This window comes from Octopus bimaculoides, chromosome 4 (genome assembly GCF_046866305.1).
Source record: "Octopus bimaculoides isolate indiv1 chromosome 4, ASM4686630v1, whole genome shotgun sequence".
NCBI classification, from domain to species: domain Eukaryota; kingdom Metazoa; phylum Mollusca; class Cephalopoda; order Octopoda; family Octopodidae; genus Octopus; species Octopus bimaculoides.
The window spans coordinates 25,689,111-25,712,513 of record NC_142931.1 but is presented as its reverse complement, the minus strand read 5'-3'; the positions used below and the strand labels follow the sequence as shown (position 1 = coordinate 25,712,513).

At 34.0% G+C, this 23,403-nt stretch overlaps 1 protein-coding gene across 50 annotated transcripts in view; it reads left to right on the top strand.

Annotated features, from left to right (window-relative positions):
• The window catches only part of LOC106881120 (rap guanine nucleotide exchange factor 6), a 457,078-nt gene that overhangs the window by 341,749 nt on the left and 91,926 nt on the right, over positions 1 to 23,403 (top strand). For all 50 annotated transcript variants that reach the window (XR_016241432.1, XR_016241438.1, XR_016241437.1 and 47 more), the window contains exon 5: positions 15,950 to 16,025. Coding sequence is in view for 43 of the 50 variants with exons in the window: in XM_089350570.1 (XP_089206696.1) it covers positions 15,950 to 16,025 (76 nt within the window). In the remaining 7 variants the exon portion in view is untranslated. The remainder of the gene's footprint in view (positions 1 to 15,949; positions 16,026 to 23,403) is intronic.

Sequence of the window (23,403 nt, the reverse complement as noted above, 5' to 3'; positions counted from 1 at the left end):
AATTTTATCATTATTAATTTTTTTTTTAATAAACACATTCCATAGAAAGCAACTGGAGTTTTGGAATAACATTCTAAAATGTCTGTAAATCAGGAATCTTCTTGTTGCTTTCAAACTTAATAATGAATAAGTGTTTTCTTATCAGTAAACACTAATTTTTGTTTGAGTAAAACTAAATATTCATATAATTTATCTTATTTCATTAATGGACTTAGTGTTCTTCTTAAATAATGATTTCTTTAATGAAGGGGAAACAGACATGTTAAGATATTCTGTTTTTGTTAATAAACAGATTACCAAATCCACAATCAAAGCTAAACAATATTTGCTATCTGATTAATTCCTTTTTCTTTTAACGGCAATCAACTCGTAAGAGACTTACACCTGGAATGACAAAAATGAAGGCAGATTTTGTAACATAAAACTTATAAGATTGATTTAACACATGAAATTTGGAAAATTAATCACAGTAGACTCAAGAGGTATGAATGTCTGGTATGGCCATATAATGTATGTGCGCTTGTGTTTGGTGAATGTTAAATGAATAAAGCACCATTAGTTCATGGAAGAGAGGAGCAGAGAGAGTGAATAAATCTTGGGATCCGAAGTGAAGAAATTCGGTCTTATAGATGAGATAATTCAAGATACACATGAGAGATATGGTCTTGTTCAAACTTGACTAATAGATTCCAGATGATAAGGTGATCGTTGAGTAGTTACTTTTTTACAACTTGGAAACACCAATGTTTTAGAAGGTTCTTCAAAGTCTTTTATTTGATTCTGTCATTAAATATTTAACCTGTTGCATTGAACATTCTTGTCATTTATGTTGATAATCATTTAAATAGTGTTTGTTATTCATTGAGCTTGTCAGCTCCTGTTGAACTATCCAACCCATGCCAGCATGGAAAGCAGACTTTAAATGATGATGACTGACAGCATTATATTAATTAAGATACTGATGAGACTATGTGAGAAATAGAATAGGAATTTCCTTCAAATCACATTCAGCTGTCTGGGCGCTAAGTACACTGGCTTGGAAAAATACAGGAATTTTATGGTTGGAATGTTGTTGATTATGGACCTTAATTGGAGATGACCTGGAGTTAAATATTGTAATGACTGAAGTGAGAAATTTAAATCAGTGTTTGTCATATTCCATGTGATACTGAAGACCTTTAGTGTTAATTTTTTTTGTTTTTTTTTTTTGTTTTGACCAAGTGGAGAGAAATTGAATCTTTCTGTAATTTAAGAGTTTTTTGTTGAGTTGAGCAGTGATATTCACAACAGCTGTTTATAATAAATACTTCTGTCATGTCTATGGGGCCCATTTTAAAAATATTTCTTTTGAAATTTGAATTTTTAAGAAATATCTTTAAACTCTTTTGTTATCATATTTCTGTGGAAATATACTACCTTTAGTTTCATTCAATTAATGTTGAAACTAATGAAGAATTTAGTAAAATAACTTTGTCATCATTGGAAGATAAATGAAGATGAAATTTTGATGCAAGGGTTTTAGATAATTTAAAAACAGGAAGTTGGCATCACAGAACCAGTGGTGATCTCAGTGGTAACAAAAGGTGTTAATGAATAGATGTGCCTTAAGAAACTTTAACGATGAGGGGCTATCTGGAAGTTGGTTTAATTCAGCAATGAGGCAGTTTTAGAGGAATGCAGTTTTTTTTTTTTAAAGTAAAATAGATTATCGTTGAGAATGAGTTAAATTATATTGGTTGTGAATACCTATCGTAGGGAATGATGAATGAATAATTGTTGGTAAGAAAAGTATCAAGTGCAATAATTTAAAAGTTAATTGGAAGCTGTATAGAACAAATTTAGTGGGACAGTAGTAAGTTTTGTTGTACTGACCTAAAGAATAAATATACAATAGGTTCATAAGTTTGTCATTAGAAGTAGTTGAGGGAAATGGACTTGTTTATGAGGTAGATGACTTTTTCTGAGATATGATCTAATATTCTGATTACTGGTACAAGTGTACCATTCTAGATATATCTGCAGTATGTCATGGATTTGGCATTTATGAAACTATTTTGAAGACAGAAGGATGTAATGACTTTGAAGAAGTTCAACCTTTCTGATTAATAACTCAGATTATATTCTGATTATACAATTTTGAGATGTCAAAATTTTGTAGAAATAAAACCTTGGATTACATACCTCTTGTTCTGTATATTAGCGTTACTTAACTAATTATGATCAATTTATGAATATTTCTGTAGATTTTATCACTTACATTCCTTTTCAGTATATTGACTATCCTCTGATAAAATCAACTTAAATCCACATGGAAACACTTGAAACAATCTTTAAATAGATTTACATGGCAAATGTTTTCATAGGCACACAGTCAGTTGACCAGTAAGCCAGTTATTTGCAGTCATTTTTTTTTGTATAATACTGCTTGGTAATAATTGTCTAAATTTCCATATGGTAATTTATCAGGTAATCTCTTATACTTTCATTAATGTTCATATAAGAATTCTAAGTGCATTTAGGGTAGGCATTCTTAATTTTTTTTTTTCTTTTTAAAACTCTAAGTCCTTCTCCAGTCTGCTGGTAAAAAATTTAACACCAGTTTTGTAATTAATACTTACTTGTAGTAATACTTTATTTCTCATTTTGATATTTGGGCAATAATTTTAAATTTACAAGCTTTCTGTCATTTAAGAAAATTTTTTTTTTCATGTTTGCATTACTGAAGGAAAATTTGCTTGCAGAGAATTTATGACAGTCTTATATAATTAAGTACAATTTAATGTTTTCTGTTATTAAAGCTCATTAATTTTCAATTCTTCCTTCATTCAGCAGGCAAGTTATATATAACATTTTGTTGATTAGCCTACTTTAGATGAATTCAAAGAATGGTATAAAATTTAATTCCAAGAATGTAGATCGTTTCAGTATTATTTTTCTAGGATTAGGCACTGTGCGTTTACAACATTTTGATTTAGAATGGAGAAAAAGATATGTAATTAGCTAGTTTTTAAATATTAAATTTATAGTAATTAATGCTATCGATAAATGGTTCATTTGTATGTAATAATTTTATTTTGTAGATTATTTGTTTCACTACCCTTTCCCTTATTTGATGAGCCATATTTTTGCCTTTTTTGGAGTTATAAAACGATTGATGTACTGGAGGATCGAGAAATTTTCATTTTCCTCACATCCCTACTCCCTTCCATTCCTGGAAGGTCTGAGTCATCCATTGGTTAATGTGTGCATGTCCTCCCTCTCTTTATTCACCTCCCTTTCTTCCTCCCTCCGTCAGCTTTTTTGTTTCTCACTCTTCTCTTTTACTCATCCACCTCCATGTGCCAAAGGTATACTGAATCATTTCAGCAGCTGTTAGATAGTAAATGTATTGCTCTTGTTGCCCAAACAGCAGGCATAATTCATCTGTCTTTTAGTTGTTCTGGTGTCTCTATAAAGAAAAAACTGTGCTAAAACCTGCTATTCTATTCATTACATAATAATTTCTCAGTTCTACCTCTTGAACCTTATTTGCTTAACATAATGTTGAATGTAGACATATTGCCTTGACCTGAACAGACATCTAATTGTTCTGTAATAATTGTATTTCATGTAGAATAAACTGGAATGAATTAACGTTAATTTAGAAGCTGATTACTACTGTTTCTTCCTTATCATGCACTGAGGCCACCATATTCTATTTCAAACAGCAGCTTTTCAAGTATTTTCTTATATTTCAGCATCATCTTAAGGAGTACCCCCCTTCCCTTATTCACTATTAAAGGGATGTACCCATTGTTTTACAAGTTTAAAAAAAATTTTTTTTTTACAACACTTTAACTTTCATTTGATTGATAGGTAATTTTATTCTTAGGTAAGAAGATCATTTAATTTTCACACTGAAGTCTGTTATTCATAGCTTCTTAGTTTGCAACCAAATTCATCACTGTGCTCTTGCTGTTGGGGAAATAATATAAAATTGGTTAACATTATTCAGATCGAAGTGCAAAGCCAGTGACTAGACATCATTTTTCAATTGATAGACCAACATGCTATACATATTACTGCCAGGTTTTATGCTAATTAAAATAAAACTAATCATTCTGCTAAATAAATACATGCATAAATGGCTATGTGGTTAAAAAGCTTGCTTTGCAACCATGTGGTTTTAGGTTCTGTCCCACTGTGCAGTACCTTGAGCAAGTGTCTTGTACTATAGCCCCAGGATAACCAATGCCTTGTGGGCGAATTTCATAAACAGAAACTATGGAGGCTTATTTATTTTTTTTTTTGTGTGTGTGTCTCTCCCCACCCCCACTGCCTGACAACTGATATTGGTTTGTTTATGTCTCCGTAATCTAGCAGTTCAGCAAAAGGTCTGATAGAAGTACTAGACTTAAACAAAATAAACTTACTGTGGTTGGTTTGTTTGACTTAAACCCTTCAAGGGATGCTTTAACTTGGTTGCAGTTCAGTGACTGAAACAGAAGGTAAGACAACTAAATGTACAGCCATATGCATTTGGTTTAGCTGTGAAATTAAGACTCATTTAAGGGCTTTGTGGTAGCTTGTGTTGAGTGTTGAACCAAAGAGATTAAAAGTATGGAATATACTTCAGTAACTCTCCATTCTGTTGGGTAAAACTGGAAGAAAGCAGTTACCTTTCTTTTGAATTTATTCCTCTTCCACTCTGTTAAGTCTTTGTTTTCTTATCTGTTAATCTTATTGCAATTATAAAACATACTGACTGTATAAACTTCCTTCCTTAAACCTATTTATTTTACTTGACACTTCATGGTTTTAAAAAGGAGGGAAAAATAAATAAAACAGCTCATATTAAAGTTATTGTTTGCTCTTATGAATAAATCTAATCTTCCCAGCCCTATTTTTGAAACACATAATGTCTTGAAGGTGCTGCTATGTAAACCTCATGTTTAAAACCTTAATTATTATTTGATGACACTTGTAAATTAAAATATAACCAAATAAAAAAATATATAATGGTGATGATGTTACATAGAAGTCATTGACATATCTAGGACAAATATCATATACCAGGCTGTCTGACTACTTGAAATTTTTAATTACAAGACCTGACTAAATGATCTTATGTAAATTTACTCATCCATATTAAAATTATTTCTCCACATGCATTAAAACCAGCTCGCTTTTCATTTCTTTTTATCATTTTTTAAAATCATTTTTTCCCAATTTAAGTTTTTGAATTTGATATTGTTTCATTTTCCTTCTCTTTCCTTCCAATCTATCTTAGATTGGGAATAAAAGAAATTTCAATATAGTTTATTTTCAAAAATAACTTTTATTATTGACTCTTTCAGTTGATTACTTTATCAGTTCAATCTATAAAGTGGCAAAATAGAAATGAGCAGATGTTTAACAGACAGGTTGCTTTATAGATATATTATAATAAATGTGGTTTGTGTATTCTGGCATGTAAGATATTTATCAAAGTACTTCCTACAGTTTCTATCCACTCAAACAAATATAAATTAAACTGAGCATTCTTTTCAGCCAATTTTGTGTACTGTTGATAAATATGGCTCATATGTTTATACCCCCACCTCTTTCTTTCTCCCCATTTCTCTCTTACTCATACAAATATATGCTTGCGTGTGTGTGTGTGTGTGATGTATGTGTGTGTATACAAATATTTCTGAAGGGTATGGTGACTGGGAAGGTATTGCATTCTAGACGCAACAAATACCAGATTAGATGATGAATCATCAAGAAGCAGTAAATCTGCTGAAAGAACCATCATAAAAACATTGCACATTTTAGCAAAATGCATTAATATCTAACATATGAATGCCTGTCAAATTGTGTAATAAATGTATTTTTTTTAATTGTATACCAGCTCGTTATCTATTCATTTGTTATGAATTTAACACTCATTAATCTAAAATCAATGAGTGTTAACATATTCAGACTGTGAAATGGTATCCTAAGTTGCTTGATTACTATCATATATTGCATCAAAACCTAATTCAATCTCTCTGAGAGGAGACTTCAATGATGTATAATATATTAATACTGATATGCTGTAGAAGTATTTCGTAGAATTTACATCATAAATAAATTCCTTTTGGGAACATGCCCTTATTTAGATATTTTCATGTAAATTTTCCTTCCCTGCATTTGAAAATATCAAAACTGTATCCTGAGAGCTTGAAACAGGAGATTTAAATAGTAATAATAACAAAAATAATAATTTCAAATTTTGACACAAGGTCAGTAATTTTGAGGAGGGGTAAGTCAATTACATTGACTCCAGTGCTCAACTGGTACTTATTTTATTAATCCCTAAAGGACAAAAGGCAAAATTGACCTTGGCAGAATTTGAACTCAGAACGTAAAGACAGATGAAATGCTGCTAATTATTTTGCCTAGCATGCTAATGATTCTGACAGCTTGCCGCCTTTAAATAATATTGATAATAAACCAGTCTTGTAAGCTAAGTGAATAATTCTTGCTTTAAGGATACAATATGATGATGGTGGTGGTAGTAGTAGTAGTAGTAGTAGTAGTTAGAGCTGCTCAAATGGATATTGAGTAATTGGTTATGAATTCACATTTTGTTTTAGATTTCATTATGTCACTGTACTATTCTTTGTAATGAAGCGAATGTGGAATATATTACTGTGCTTTTGTTCGTGAATCCAACTGATATGATATTGAGAAGAAAAGAAAGAGAAAGATTTGGCGCCATTGTATTATATGACATTGCCTAATGTAAAGAGCAAGGGATTCAATTTTCTTGGGTTGTTGTTTTACTAGTTACTACAGCATTACCAAGTATTCAATTACACTTGTTTACAGTATTACAGAATTAAACCGACTCGTGCTGTGATCTGAGAATCTCAAAGTATATCAGTAATAATCCTATTAGGTTAATAATGATTTTATTTTGTGACAGAATCACAAAACCCTTTTAATGTGTGATCGAGCACTTGTAATTTGAATGTATCTTGTTAGTAGTGGTGATAGCTAAATAGGTAATGCTTAATTCATTTGAATATTTGATACAGCCTATGTTTCATAGAGGTTATGGGTGCTGCTGCTCTACCATAGACATTATTATTATTATTATTATTATTATTATTATTTATTGTGTTTGCACAGCTTCTATTGCTGGAGATGTACTACAGTGCCAGCTGTTCACTACCAGTAAACTAAGGTAACACCCCTTATTTTTCGAGCACCATCCGTAGTATTTGAGCGGTTCCAAGCAGTGCTGTTTTCTGCAAGTGCTCCACCCTTATTGCATCCCCTATTTGTTCCATGTACTTCTCAAGGTTTTTACTCAGTTCCCAGGGTTCCGACAATTATTGGTACTACTACTACCACCACCTTTTTCATCGACCACAACTGCTTAACCTCCCAAGCTAACCTGTCATATCTATTGACTTTTCTTTCTTCCTCATTGCATACCTTGTTGTCAGCTGGGCATGCTATATCTATGATCCATTATTATTATTATTATTATTATTAGCTGGCAGAATTGTTAAAGCATGAGTAAAAGTGCTTTGCAGTATTTGTTTTAGCTCTTAATAGTCTGAACTCAAATCTTGCTATGGTGAACTTTGACTTTCATCCTCTAGAATCAATTAAGTACCAGTCAAGTACTGGAGTCAGTGGAATTGACTAACACCTTTCCCTCAATACTGTCTGTCTTGTGCCTTTCATTCTTTTAGGTTCAATGAAATAAGTGTCCATTGAGCTCTGGAGTTGATGTAATTAACTATCCCCCTCCCTCCAAAATTTCAGGGCTTGCACCTATAGTAGAAAGAACTGTCATTATTTCTAATTTAGGAACAAGGTAAGCAGCTTTGAGGTCAATACCATCTTCATCAGTGCTCTTCTGGTATTTTGTTTTTGCAATCCCAAAAGGACAAAAGGCATGGTTGACCTTTGCAGGATCTAATCCCATAACATGAAGAGCCAGGAGAAATAGCATTTATTTTCTTCTCTCTGTCTTGTGATGCTCGAAGAGATGGACTCCCATACATGATACACCATAAAGATAAAACTTTTATTCATGACCTAGTGATCCATTAAAGGTTATGGGACTTTTCCATCTATATATTTGATCATCTTTAAGAATATTTAAATGAAAACAGTTGTTAAATTTATTCCCGGCTCATCTCCTTTTTTGTTTGTTTGTTTTGGAGTGGAGGTGACTATTTGCTGAATAACTCTATTTGGCTCTGCAATTATTCTCTTGACTTGTTTGACAGTTGTTAAATGTGTAACAACATCCAGTCAAATTTTTTTTTTTTATTGCTAGCACCACCTGTATAATTTGAAACAAAAGCATTGAATACATAATTCAGTCTGATTATGGGTAATTGAAGCAGTTAAAGCACTTAGTATTTTGATATTCTATGTCACAAAAACCTTGCTTTAAGGACATTGTTATCACATAGTTAATAATAGTGTCAAAAGCCTGTGACCTAAGCCATCAACAAAGAGAAAATTTTCACTTTAACATTTCCACTTAAATTTTTCTCATGCAGAATGACAGAATAAATAACCTCCAATTTGAAACAAAATCATTTGCCTAAAACTTTATTGAAATTACACAAAATTTACCATTACTTTAATAGGGCTGGCAAAATTGGTAGAGAGATGGACAAAATGCCTTGCTATCTAGATGCATCTCTTTACATTGCAAGATCAAACCCTATCAAGATAGACATTTTCACCCTTCCAAGGCTGATAGGGGATCAATATAATCAACTATACAACTCTCCCAGAATTTCTGCCCTTGAGCCTAGTTAAAAATCTTTGCAGAAAAAGAAGACATTTTTAAAGATGAATTTATATTTAAAAATGACTTTTTTGCATTAGACATATTTTTAGAATCAGGTGGGTACCATCTGTTTGAACTAAAAGTGTGTAGGTAGCTATAGAAACATTGATTTTCTTTTAACAGCTAAAATATCTAATTAAAACATAAAATGCATGGTTTTTTTTTGTCTGGTTTTAGTATCTTTTTAAAGTTTTATATTTGGTTACTAGATTTTCTTAGTTACCAACTTAGGAGATAATTATTAAAAAATAAAGGCCAAAATCATATTCAATATTTGTGTGTGTGTGTGTGTGCGTGTGCGTGTGCATGTGCAGCTTTAATGCTGCTATTGTGCATTATTAAACTTCGCTATATAGATAGCAGCAGCAGTAATTATGATGGAGTATATCATTGAGCCATTACTGAAGAGTTCCTCTGTGTTTGAGACAAATACTGCATGCATTAATTATTGAGTACCTCCACGACCTATTGCAGAGAAACTAATTCCATTTACATAGATAGAGCCACTGACAAACTTAATTGTGGACATTGCTTGCCTTTCATCTTTTTGGGGGGGTTGATAAATTAAGTACCAGTTGTGTACTGGAGCCAATCTAATCGACTGCCCCCCCCCCTTTCCCCCCAAAATTTTGGGCCTTGTACCTAGAGTAGAAAAGAATTGTGGACATTGCTGCTGAGCACCATCATGAAGGTACATCTTAATTTAGTTGATCATATATAATAGGACAGTGGTGGTGCATGGCTTAGTGGTTAGAGCATTGGACTCCTGATGGTAAGATTGTGGTTTTGATTCCTGGATTAGGTAATGCATTGTCTTTGATTCCTGGATTGGGTAATGCATTGTGTCTTTGAGCAAAACACTTCATTTCATGTTGCTCCAGTTCACTCAGCTGGTAAAAATAAGTTATCTTGTGTTGGACTGGTATCCTATCCAGGGAGGAAAATATACACCAGAGAAACCAGGAAACCAGCCCTTTGCACCTTACAAAGTAATGTGGATTAACCATATATATTAGGACAATGTAGTCTATAAGCTCTCAACACTTTGGGGGTCTTTTACTGTTTGAAGGCACTTGAATGAAAGGAGATCCATAGAGTTGCCAGTCAGTGTTTAATGTGAGGTGTGTGGGTGAGACAATAGATTTGACAAGAATAGAGGATGAATGTACATAGGTTGTTGGTTCAGTTCATTTTTGCAGAAATGTAGGAACCATTGCGGTAATAGTAGAAGAGAATGAGAGGATCCAATATATTGCTGGGTCAGTAGTTGTACTATACTAGAAAGTAGCAGTTTGACAACTAGCTAAGCTCTTCTATAGTTACAAAAGTGTGTGTGTGTGTGTAGCAGCTGCACATATCTCTGATATGTGAGCTGTATTTGTGCTTTACAGAAGGTCAACTGCTATTCAAAGTTGAAGAGGAAACCTAGTCATTGGGATCCAGTTTTTAAGGTCATCAGAAATTATCAAGCTAAACATTTTGTAGAATCTGTCAACATGTTTAGTTGTAGGTTCATGCAGAAAATCAAATGGCTACAGCTGGAAATCACAGGTGTGAAGAGTACATAAAATGGCTTGGTCAGGATTTGAACGTGCAATACAGATGTGGTTGGTAACTCAGTAACACTATACATGCACCACACATACAGCACCCCCTCTCTCGATCCTGCACACATACACACTATAAATACACACACATCACTAACACAGATACCCCATACACACATACATACCAAAATAAAAGGTATTTATGCCAAAAAAAAAGAAATTTCTTTTTAATTCTACAACAATTCAATAATGATAGTAAATAAGCAGCATAGACTTTAGCTGGAACGTTGATTTGAAACAGGCACTTCTCTTGTTTAATGTGATGTCATTAAGCCGCTACATAGACTTTCATATCAATTACTTGTCTGTTATAGAAAAAGAATCTACTATAAAATGTATAGAAAATAACCTACTTTGTAACTTTTACATTGCTGCTGGCTCTTATTAGACAACTAACAGCTGTGGCTGATATCATTGGTCTGACTATATGTGTGTTAGTTGGTACATAAGAACTCCAGCCATAAAGTATCCTACTTCATCTTAATATTGGAAACCTATTAGTTATTTACCTAAAAAGGTTATCTATTTAGTTTGAATATTTTAAATGTATAGAAGTGAAGATCACATTCTTAAGTTTCTACTAGCACTTTGAGAAAATATGTAAGAAGTTTTTTAGTGATTATATGAAATAAAATTTATGGGGTATTATTTTTTTTTACCTTGGTCTGACATTTACTTTTAAGAATTTGATCTCATTATCAGTTCAGTTAATTTTTTTTGTTTGTTTGTAAAATTCATATTTTAAATATTAGTCTGTGAATTTGATTAGAAAATATTAATGCTTAAAAGTTTATTCAAATAGTTAACTCAGTTTATGCAAATAGTTTATAAAAATAATTAATATTTAAAGCAATATTCCTTTTTAAAATATATAAATTGTGAACTTAAGTTTTACATCAAATTATTGTATCTGTGAAATATTTATGCCATTTCATGCTGCTGTGATATTTTTTCAAGAGATTCTTCTAGAAAGGCATTAAATTGTTTGTTGCTGATTAAGATTTATAGTTAACTTAACAACTTTTGCAAATTTTGATCTACTTGAGACTGTTGCTCTCAGTATCAACAAAGCTTTCGACTCCTCTGGAACATGAGTCTCCTGAGAAAACTGCCTGCTCAATGGTTTCATCCGTCTCTCATCTCTTGAGTCATTGGTTTCTTATTGGAGTATATATACTGTTGCAGCATGCTCTGATGGGTCTCCCTTATCCACAATCTATCAATTTTGGTATACCCCAGGTTTCAGTTTTGTTTCCCTATATTCTTTCTCCTTTACATTGGTATACTTGCCATCAGCTCCAGCCATATCCACTTTTCCATTCACATGATACCACCTTTCATTCCTCTGTAATTTTGTGCACCCAAGCATTATCTACATGCAACCTAGGCACTCCTACACAAGCTATCTATTGACTCCATGAAAAGAGACCTTGAAAATATCCTCCAGTAGGATCATGCTAATTTTGTTTCCTTCAATAGGAAAAATAACTACTAAAAAACACCACAATAACTGCATGTTAAGAAATCACCATTAGACTGCACTGCTCTGAACATGAGTTACAGGCAACCAATAGTCCAAATGCTAGGCTCTATTATCAGAGAAGAACTCTTGGTGAGTGCACATCTTTAATATAGTAAAATCTGCAATTGAGAGAGTAGACGTTCTCTTTGGAGTTAAAAGAAATATTTCAATGCCTATTAACTACTAACCTATGAAGTGCAAACAAGATCCACAATTGAGTACTGCTCTGTTCACTTGCTACATATGAAGTCTTCTCTGTCAGCCTGCTTGTTATACATTTGCATCTATTGGGCATTCATAGTTTATTTAGAAGTAAACCTTTTCTGCATACTAAACATAACCATTTCCCAGAATGTAGCACACCTGATTTCTTTCCTGCTAATTAAAATTTTGTTTTAAGTTTACCTTGAAGCCTCTTGCTTCTAAGCTCAACATACAGATGTTCCTATGGACCCCCAGTCTTAAACTCCTCTGTTATAGCATGGATAACTATAAGTAGGAGGTTGAAAACTGACCCCTGATAGACAACTTCCTGCTTGCTAAATTCTTGTTATTGTTTACCATGGTGATGACATTTCTGCACATAGTTTGAATTACATTCACAAGCAATTTATCTGCACCTTGTTTTCATAGACAAGACTAAAGAACATGGTATCCTGTGAAAGACCTTTTCCAGTTTAACAAATGCCATGCTTAATGGTTCATTAAGAACTTATTTAATTGTCCCACTAAGAGGAGAGTACCTGTAATACCTCCTCTTGGTACAGACCTAAACTGCACCACATTTAAGCTAATTCTCTTCTTAATTAGCTGTCTGGACTATAACTCATTTTGTTACTTTTGTAACTTTGTTCATCAATTCGATCCCTCTGTAGTAGCTTCTTCAGAAAATCTTTACCCTTACCATTTCTCTCTCTCATTCTCTCTCTCTCTTTCTCTCTCTCTCTCTCTCTCTCTCTCTCTCTCATTCTCTCTCTCTCTCTCATTCTCTCTCTCTCCATGCTCCTCATGGTAACACTTTTCTCCTTTCATTTTAGCATCAATAGGAACTATCTCTCTGCACATAGTTTTCCCTAACTTCTTGACTTGCACTGGCATTACTTTGATCTTCACAATGCAGAAAGAGAAGTTATATGTCTTAGCAAGTTTCTCCATTTGTTTAGTATAGGTGATGTATATCTTCTAATCTAGCCACCTACTATTCTTCCTTACTTCCACTTTTTCTGGTCTGTCTCAAAGCTTTTATGACTGTATTTACTGTATCATTCCATTCCGCCACCACCATGATAGTCTTTCATCTCTGTGCTAAACACAGATCTCTTTTGTAGTTTGCAGCAGAGTCTTGTAAAAAAAAAAAAAAAGAAAAATCTCATTTGTCTTCTATGTTGTAAATATATTTCCTCCTTCTCCTTTTTATAATGTGTCATCAAGTACTTCTCTGAACCTACTCTGGTCAAGAGATCCTTCATCTTCCATACCTTCGTTCTCCAAATTATCTCCGAGCCTGTGTAGCACTTATCCTGAGATCATTGGTCGTTAGTCTGTGGTACACTCTTCTGTAGAGAAAAATCTAATACTCACAACCAGTTAGTTGTCTTACTTCCTGGTGAGTATGAAGTCTATTTGGCTGTGTATTTGCCGGATTAGTAGGTAATCAGATTGATGGCTGGCTTCCTGAAGTTATTGTTGCAATTTGTTAGCTCACTTTCATCGCAGAACTGAAAGAGCTTTCATCCTTGTTCATTCTTTGTACCTTATCCATAGCCTTCATATACATCAAATTAGCCAAAGTAGTGCTATCCAACATGTCTGTTAAAGCCAGCACTGTGACAATGGGATCACAATTCTTTGTTAAGAAGACGTTTTGCATGTTGGCCTCAAAAATAGTCTATTTGTTATTTTTATTACACACATGTACATGCAGAAGTGTTATTGGGAGAGGTAGAGTTAATATTTCATGGTACAACTGCAGTGTTTTTGCAAGTTTATAAAGTCTTGCTCAAATTAGTAAATAATGTTCCCCTACTACATTTAATAAGTATTGATTCTGTCCTTAGCTTCCCACCCCCCCCCCCCCTTCGTTTCTCCATCTGTCTATCTGTATCAGAATCAGTTTTCTGATTAGCGAAATCCACATCCTGTTCATGTTTTTTCTGTAAATATCAACTTTCAACAGTTCAGATTGCACTCAAACAGGCACAGGAACTAGTAGCTTGAAGTGCTGGACTATTGACTTCATAGTCACATGTCCAAGACTTGCTGCAGCCATTTGTGTTCTGATCCTGTACAGAACACCTTGTTTAGCTTACTTTCACTGGTATCACTTCCACTTAATTGTTGTTAGAAAGAAAAATACCAGCACTGAACAGACCTGGCTTACAGGCATGGATGTGGTTTAGAAGATTACTTTGCAACCATGTGGTTTTGAGTTCAGTTCCACTGCACAACCTATGGCCAAGTGTTTTCTTCTATACCCCCAAGCTGACCAACACCATGTGAGGGAACTTGCTAAATGGAAACTGTTTCGAAGCCTGTTGTGTGTGTATGTATATTTGTGTTTGTCCCACCATGACCACCATCATTACCACCACTGCTTGACAGCCAGTATTGGTTTATTTTCATCCCTGTAACTGGCAAAAAACAGTCTGCTGCATTGTCTTCACATCTAATTCTCAAAATTCAAACACACTGAAGATTTATTTGGGAGTGTTTCAGGTTATGCAGATTTTTCAGTTGATTAACCCTTTATCATTCAGATTACTCTGTCGAATATAATGCTTATTGGTTTGAATTAATCGTGCATTATCCTGTAGCTCCAACATTTCAGTGTGATTGTTTGTATTTAGAATGACATTGTGGGGTATGTGTGAAAGTCCAGATTGGGCTTTTTTCAACTTAAAACTGGCAGAATATTTGGAGCAGATATGGCTGGTTTAAATGTTAATGGGTTAAATTTGAAGGCAGAAATTGGATTTCTGTTTGTTCAGTTTGTTTGAAGGAAATTTCGATTCTTTGTTTACTTTTTTAGCAATTTACTGTTGTCCCCCTTATTCTTCTGTGTCTGCCAGCTTTTATCTCTCCCCTACCTCTGTATATGCATATGTGCTGATGCTTTGGAGATTATTTGGATATTGTATTGAACTCTGGAAACAAAATACCATTAGATATTATGAAGAATAGGTTAGGGAAGACTTTATCCTTGCTGCAGACAACTCTAGTGTTGATTGCATTTTAAAATATTCTCAGTCCATATTAGAAAGTGATTACTTGTAGGAAGGGTGTCTATATGGGATTGGGGTGAGTATGTTAAGCAGAAGGTGAACTTGACACAGGAAACATAGATTTTAGTGGGCTGCATCGCAGGCAGCCTGTCCAGGATGTCAGTAACTTTGAATAAGAAGTCCATGTTGTAAAGTGATTGGTGATGAGAACTTATAGGAAAAAAAAGTATGCAGCACTGGTGGTTTCCTCTGATGTTGTGTGTGCTGAATGACAAATGATAGCAACAAGATGCTGTGAAACCTGTCCTTTCCATTATACATAGGGATAGGGAATATAAAATGATGGTGATATATTAGATAAATAACTTTGAAAAAACACCTAAATAAGCATTGTTATATACACATAAGATTACATAAACATTTTGTTTGTATTTCCACTTCTATTGTTATGGCTATACACACAAACCTACAATAATAAATACAAATATATATGTTATATTCATGCGTATTCAAACACACACAGTTTTCCTCAAAAGATATTTGATATTTTGAAAGAATTCCTTCTCATTGCCTGGTTCTGATGAATTACCATGCCACTTTTTCTAGTTTTCTTTATGATGATTATCTGTTTTATTGACCTTGTTGACTAATCTAATCAGTTTATTTACTTTGTTGTCAGAAAATCAATGAACTTTTACAAGAAATTACAGCATTTGTCTGTCGTAAGCAAATTTTATGAGATTTTCATTTCAGTTTCTCTTTTCTTTTTCAGTTTTGGCAAACGTCCTCCAGGATGTACACGGCGGACCAGCGAGTGCCTTACTTTGGAGCCATCGGAAATGATTGTGGTCAGTATTTATTGGTTGTTATGTATTGTAAATGTGTGTGTTTGTGTGTAGTCACAATATCTTTCAATGAAACTGGATTTGATAGTTTAAAGTAACTATTTTAGGGTCTGCAGTTGAATCATTCAAATCTTATATTTCACTACTTTTTGATTGATTTACCAATTAACTTAATATGGTGCATGAAGTCTTGCAATCTGGCTATTCATTTGAAAACCTGTTAGGATAGTCTCAAGCTTAGAGATTTCTGATAAGTCTTGCTGCAGGTTTCTTTGAATACATGTCCTTCAAGTTTGGTGACGAGAAAATCTTTCAGCTGTAACAACTACTTCAACAAATCTATGAATGAAACACAAATTGCCAGAACAATAGCATTCAAATAAAATATTAATTAATAAAAGTTCACATCTTTCAGAAAGTTCTGAATTCAAGGATATTTGTTTCAACTACTCTCTGTTTTGTAGTGTGGTGCAAGCCTCCCAAAGTGTTTTGATAACTATATATTAAGTCTCTGGTTAGTATACCCATCTCTGCATTTTGTTTTCCTGATTCCCAGTATGGCCAATCGCAATGTGTCAGTGTGTCTCAATGGACTATTTCTAAAGTGTTTCTAAGCATGATTATATACTGTATTTTGGAATTCCAGAAGTCTGTATTCAGTGTACCAATGTCCTCAGGTAAATCTGTATGCAGTATTCCCATATCTACTAGAGCATTCTGTAAAAATTTAGTGTGTCTATCTCTCCTGGAAAATTCTTCATTTAACTGAATGATCTGTAAGTGGGTTCATAAAAAAAAAAGTAAAAATTTTATTACTGCACTCATCTTCCAGATTTTTCTAAAATGTGCCTTTAATATATTATGCCCATGTTACACAAATGTTTTGAACATTATATGTCCTTCCCATATAAAAAAGTCTTTAATGTGCACAGGTATAACAATTTAAATCTGATCCTTATATGTTGTTGTTTAACCCAAGTCAATCCTGATTGAACTAATCTGTGATCAGATGCAATTCGCTCATGAACATCCTGTGATTTTAATGAGATCTAAGACTACATTATCCAATACACCCTTCCTTTTTTCAGTTAGTAGCATGTGATTTGTATATTATTTTTAACCACAAATTCGTCAAGTAGTTTTTTTGGAGGCCTTCGCTTTAGCTTCTCTATGTATGTGTCAAAGTGCATTAAATTGTGTGTCTGCACATGCGTTTCAAAACGTTATTTTTTGATGAATTGTTGAGATCCAATATACAAGAGGATGAAAATCTGAAGTATGAGATATTAACTCACAAAATGCCTCTTTTGTAACCATAGTAATATAAATTATTCTGGTAATAAGGTTCATTGTGTTTCGCTTATTTCTAAGTGTTCTTTCAGACATGATGACTACATCTTCACTTCTCTTCTTTCCTTTCTTCTTTCTCTCTCCCTCCTCCTCTGTCCTTCACTGTTTCTCTTCTCATTCACTTTTGCCTTGCTCACTTTCTCTCCTCTTTTCTCTGTAGTTCTCTCACTCATGCACTCTTTCACTCATGCACTCTCACACTCATGCACACTCTCTCACTCATGCACACTCTCTCACTCATGCACACTCTCTCACACTCATGCACACTTTCTCACACTCATGCACACTTTCTCACACTCATGCATTCTCTCTCACACTCATGCATTCTCTCCCACTCAAGCATTCTCACTCATGCATTCTCTGTCTTTCATGCACTCTCACTCACTCACTCTCATGCACCCTCTCACTCATGCTCGCTTTCTCTCTCTCATTCACTGTCTCTTCTCTTTTCTCAGTCTCTCTCTTCCTCTCATTTCACTCTCTACGCAAATGTTTGCATTTTGTGTGTGTGTGTGTGTGTGTGTGTGTGTGTGTTTCTATTTTTTTGTCTGCCCTTCTGCTTATTTGAAGTAGGCATTTCCATGAGAGTTCAGTTTTTTAAATCAAGGAAATGACTCTTGTTTAGGGAATATTGTCTATTGGCTGCACCAATAATGAGTCAAACGGAAGAAACATGAAGTGTCTTGACAGAGAAAACCTACTTTTACGTTGGATGTTAACAGGCTCTTCATGATGTGTGTTTGGTCAAGCGGTTCTAGGATGGTCAAAGCTTGTACTGGACCACAAAAGCTACTTGTATGAAGAGATAAACTTAATGTTACTTATATTTAAAAGAAAAAAATTATAAACATTTGTGTGTTTCAGTATTTAACAGTTTATCTGGATTTTATCAATTCTAGCTTTCTATTTGAAATGGGAAAATGTTTAAAATTGCAATAGAAAATTTTAACTGCTTTGGCTATAACATTTTAGCTGTTAGCTTCAGCTTAACTGAAGCAATGTGCAGTTTCTGGGTATTTCACTGATAATTACAATAACAATGGAAATATTTTGACCACTGTTTTTGTGACCTATTTGGAGCAGCAAGGATAATAGATTGGAAGTAGTTCTAGAGAGATGAATTTTGAACAATGACTGGTAAGTAATGTGTTTACACTTAAATCTGTTCAGTATTAATAGCCATAAGTTAATTATGTTAGAATTTCATGACCCAGTTTTTATCAAATTTTATAGCAACAAACACACACACGCATACATACGCGCACACGTACATGAAAAGTTTTATAAATTTGTTATTAATCAATATTGGTAATTAACATTTATAACTGTAAATATGTCTAGTATTACTTGTGTGCAGTTTTCTTTCACCACTCCCCTTTCTTGCTAAGGAAAAACAGTTGGGTGACTGAAGTATATACATCATTTCACTTCCTCTTAGTAGCTTTTCTGAAATGTTTTCTTAGATAGTAATCAAATATTTGATACAGAAAATGTATACATTCCCATTAATAGCCTTGTTTTTAGCATGAAGTTACTCTGTGATAGAACTATTTAAAGTATAAACAAACTTCATGATTTTCAGAAAATTAAAATCTCAGCTTCTAAAACGTTTGTCTAAAGTTGAAGCCACATTTTTGTCTTGAAAATTAAAAAAATTTTTGTCTTTAAGAGGTTGATCAAAAGAATTTGAAATTACTGTACAGCAGTGTTGAGCAAAATTCTTTTGTTAATTCTTGTAGTCTTTTTTTTTTACTGTTTCTCAGTTACTTTCACACTGAATTGGGGTGGGTGGGTTAATATTATTATCAAACAATTGTTTTGCTTTAATTCTTAACATTTAGATATTTGTTGTTGTTACTACTACAACTACTACTATAACAAGCCTAAACTGCGAATCCCATATATATATATATATATATATATATATATATATATATATATATATATATATTCTTGAACTGTATCAGTATTGATCAAGCATCAAACAAATCTATCTGTGATCAAAGGCATTCCAGCCATTTCCATCTAGGACTACATTATCTAAAATATTCTTTCTTTCTTAAATATGATAGAGTGTGATTTAAAATAGATTTGACTGTGATTTCCAGTAGGTTAAACAACTACAGAGAAGTCCTCTCGTTGACTCATCAGGTTATTGGCAAGTGTATAATTGTTTAAAAGTTTATGTAGCCTTCTGAGTTGTTGGATCCTGTCCAGCTAGCCTATGCATGCCAGTATGAAAAACAGATGAATAATGATAATAATGATGATCTCCATATAGTTTTTAATCAACATTTTCCACCCTTCATATCCTGTTTTCATACTTAATATTCATTTTTATTTATTTTCTTACCTCCCTTTCTTTCATCATTTAATAATAATGAAATTTTACTTCTAACCAGTGTCTTTATCCTTTATGCATCATTGCTTCAATAATCTTTTATTTTTCATAATTTGTGTGTGATTTTCATATTTTGCTTAGGTCATATTAAATTCCCCTGGCTACAGGTATCATCCTCTTGAGATTTAAAGTAAATGTTCAATTAATAAAACATATTTTTAATAATTTATTATTACACAAATTGAACACACCCCACTTTTCTTCAAATTATATCCTTATACTACTTGTTTCTGACTTAATTATCTTGATTGATAGTTAACCATTCTTGATATTAATAGCATTTTCATATGTAGAATTACTCTTCAAAGGTGTTTTAAACCTTTTCAACACCATCACTCATTCTATCAATTGTTTTGTAATATCTGTAAGAAGGTCAGAGTGTTGAAAGCGTACATACATTTATAATTTTTGAATTAGTTGTTGATTTTCAATTGGATAAATAGTACTGTTGAAATTGCCTAAGTGATTTGCTACTTGTAATTGTGTGTGTGGAGGGGAGCATGGCTATGATAAGTTTACTCTGCACCAGTGTGGTTTCAGATTCAGCCCGATTGCACAACACCTTGGGTTAAAAGTTTGCTACTATTGACCCCAGCTAACCAATGCTGCGTAAAGAAAATTGGTAGAAGGGAACTGCAGGAAGTTTGTTGTAGATATGTGCATGTGTGCAGATGTGCATGAATGTTTATATTGTGCTTATCACTGCTTGAGCAAAGCAAGGCTGATTTTTTTGTGGATACATTTCTTTTTGGTACTTTGATTAGCTACTCTGCACTTTCAAAAACTTTCAGAATAAAGAAATTCCTTACCTGGAAAACAAGTAAGGGTCTGTGACAGGAAGAGCACCCAGCCGCAAAAATCCTGTCTCAATTAAATCTCCATCCAAACTCCTGCTAGCAGGGAAAACTGAACATTAATCCCCCCCCCCCAAAAGACAAATATATGTATAATTTGTGTTTATGTATACGTATAGAAAAACAATTGTTAATTGAAAGTTTAATGAATACATTTAAGTGCTCATCATCATCATCACATGGAATATATTTTTACAAAGAAAAGGCTGACAGTGACTGAACTTTCTCTGACTATTGGTTTTATCAGGTAGTCTGGCAAAGCATCATTTGGCAACATTTCTAAGTCACTGTCAAGTTTCTTTATGGGTATGTGAATATATACTTATGAATACTCTCAAGATGTGAATCAAAAATCATGATTCAAGTATGAGAATAATAGACAAAGTTCATTTTGAAAATGGTGCAAAAGCAATATTATGCTTGACATTCCAAGTGCATGCAAAAGACAAATACATATAGAAAACTTGAGATACACAATTTAAAACCGGTCTATTATTCTCTTTTACTGTTCCTGCCAATATCTATGTAGCTTAAAGGCAGCGAGCTGGCAGAAACGTTAGCATGCTGGGTGAAATGCTAAGCGGTATTTCATCTGTCTTTACATTCTGAGTTCAAATTCTGCTGAGGTCAGTTTTGCCTTTCATCCTTTTGGAGTCGATAAATTAAGTACCAGTTGCATACCGGGTCGATCTGATTGACTGGCCCCCCTCCCCCCCCCCCCATTTTGTGCCTTGTGCCTAGAGTAGAAAAGATTATCTATGTAGCCTTTATGTTGTGGAAATGGGAACATTTGATTAACAATACTCTTATTTGCATACCCTGCTGTGACATAGGTGCAGACCATATACAGTAGACTGTTCAAGTTTCAGTGATTTCATCACACCATACAGATCCTTTGTTTTGAAGATAATATCAAACCTTAAACTAATGCAGTATGTGATCTGAATCCATGAAGGAAAATGTGAAGCTTTTGTTACTATGCAGTAAGCGTAATCCATTTCTGGGATTCATGCACCTTTCAAACCAAAGTTTTGTGCTAGACCAGATTTTCCAGATATAATTTACTGCATCCTTGAGTTTTAAAACTTTTAACTTTGCAATCATCATGGGCTGTTTTGTAATGTGCTTGATTACACTGGGCTTGTGCATATTCTGACTCTGAGACTGTGATCTTGATTTAGTGTGTTCAGGATACAATGTGTTAAGACAACCAGTAGAAAAATGCTTAAAACTTTCCGATATTTTAAAGTGTTTTAAGGTGGTGAGCTGGCAAAATTGTTAGCACTCTGGACAATGTGCTTAGTGGCTTTTTGTCAGTCTTTATGGCCTGTGTTCAAATTCTGCTGAAGTTGACTATACCTTTCATCCTTTTGGGGTCAATAAAATAAGCACTGGGGTTGATGTAATCAACTTACCTCTTCCTCCCAAATTGTTGGTCTTGTGCCAAATTTGAAACTAATAGTATAAAGTGTTTTTATCAGTTGCCATATCATTATAAAATCAATCCTTCTGTAGATTTCTTTACATCTTTAGGCTTGTTTTCCTTTGATGTTTTGGTACCCCTGGTTGTTCTGTTACAATTGTCAAGAATATAATTTTCTGAATTTTTTGTTTTCCCTTCTGATGTGTACTATTGTCTGAAACAGTTTGACTTCTGTCATTTAAAATTCTAATTTTCTGACTTTATTGAAGTTACTTAGTATGCAGCATTTAATTCCACGAGCAATTTATCAAAATCCTTTGCAAATTCCAGATATACAATACCTCTGTTGATAGCTTCTGCTACTGTTTTAATAGCAAGCTGAAGAATTGCAGCAAATCTGTGAATGAGGGTCTATCTGGATGGAAACCATGCTGAGTACCACTTACTAACAGGATGTTTGCACTTATAGTCAGGAAACTATAGGAGCAGACCTGGCTGTGGTAAAAGGCTTGCTTCCCAACCACACGGGTTCAGTCCCTCTGTATGGCACTTTGGGCAAGTGTTTTCTACTATAGCATTGGGCCAATCAAAGCCTTGTGAGTAAATTTGGCAGATGGAAATTGAAAGCAGCTCATTGTGTGTGTTTGTCCCCAACCACCACTAGACAACTGTTGTTGGTGTGTTTATGTCTCCTGTAACTTAGCAATTCAGCAAAGAAAACTGAAAAAGTAAGTACCAGGTTTTAAAAAATTAGTACTGTGGTTGATTTGTTCAACTAAATTCTTCAAGGTGGTGCCCCAGCATGGCTGCAGTCTAATGACTGAAACTAGTAAGAGGTAAAAGATAAACTATCAGTGACTGTTACTGTGCTCACCCTCATTTTATCTGTAATAAATATTACAGCTTCGCCTTACTGGCACTTGTGCCGGTGGCACGTGAAAAAAACATTCGCGCGAGATCGTTGCCAGTGCCGCTGGACTGGCTCCTGTGCGGGTGGCTTGTAAAATATACCATTTTGAGTGTGGCCGTTGCCAGTACCGCCTGACTGGCCTTCGTGCCGGTGGCACATAAAAGCACCCACTACACTCTCGGAGTGGTTGGCGTTAGGAAGGGCATCCAGCTGTAGAAACTCTGCCAAATCAGATTGGAGCCTGGTGTAGCCATCTGGTTTGCCAGTCCTTAGTCAAATCGACCAACCCATGCTAGCATGGAAGGCGGACGTTAAACGATGATGATGATGATGATGATGATGATAATATCAGCGTAATTGGTGGCTACTTGTTGCTTTATGAAAAGTTGCCGTTTCAAGAACCAGCTTACCTATTTTGAATGTGTACAGTGAGTTACAGGGAA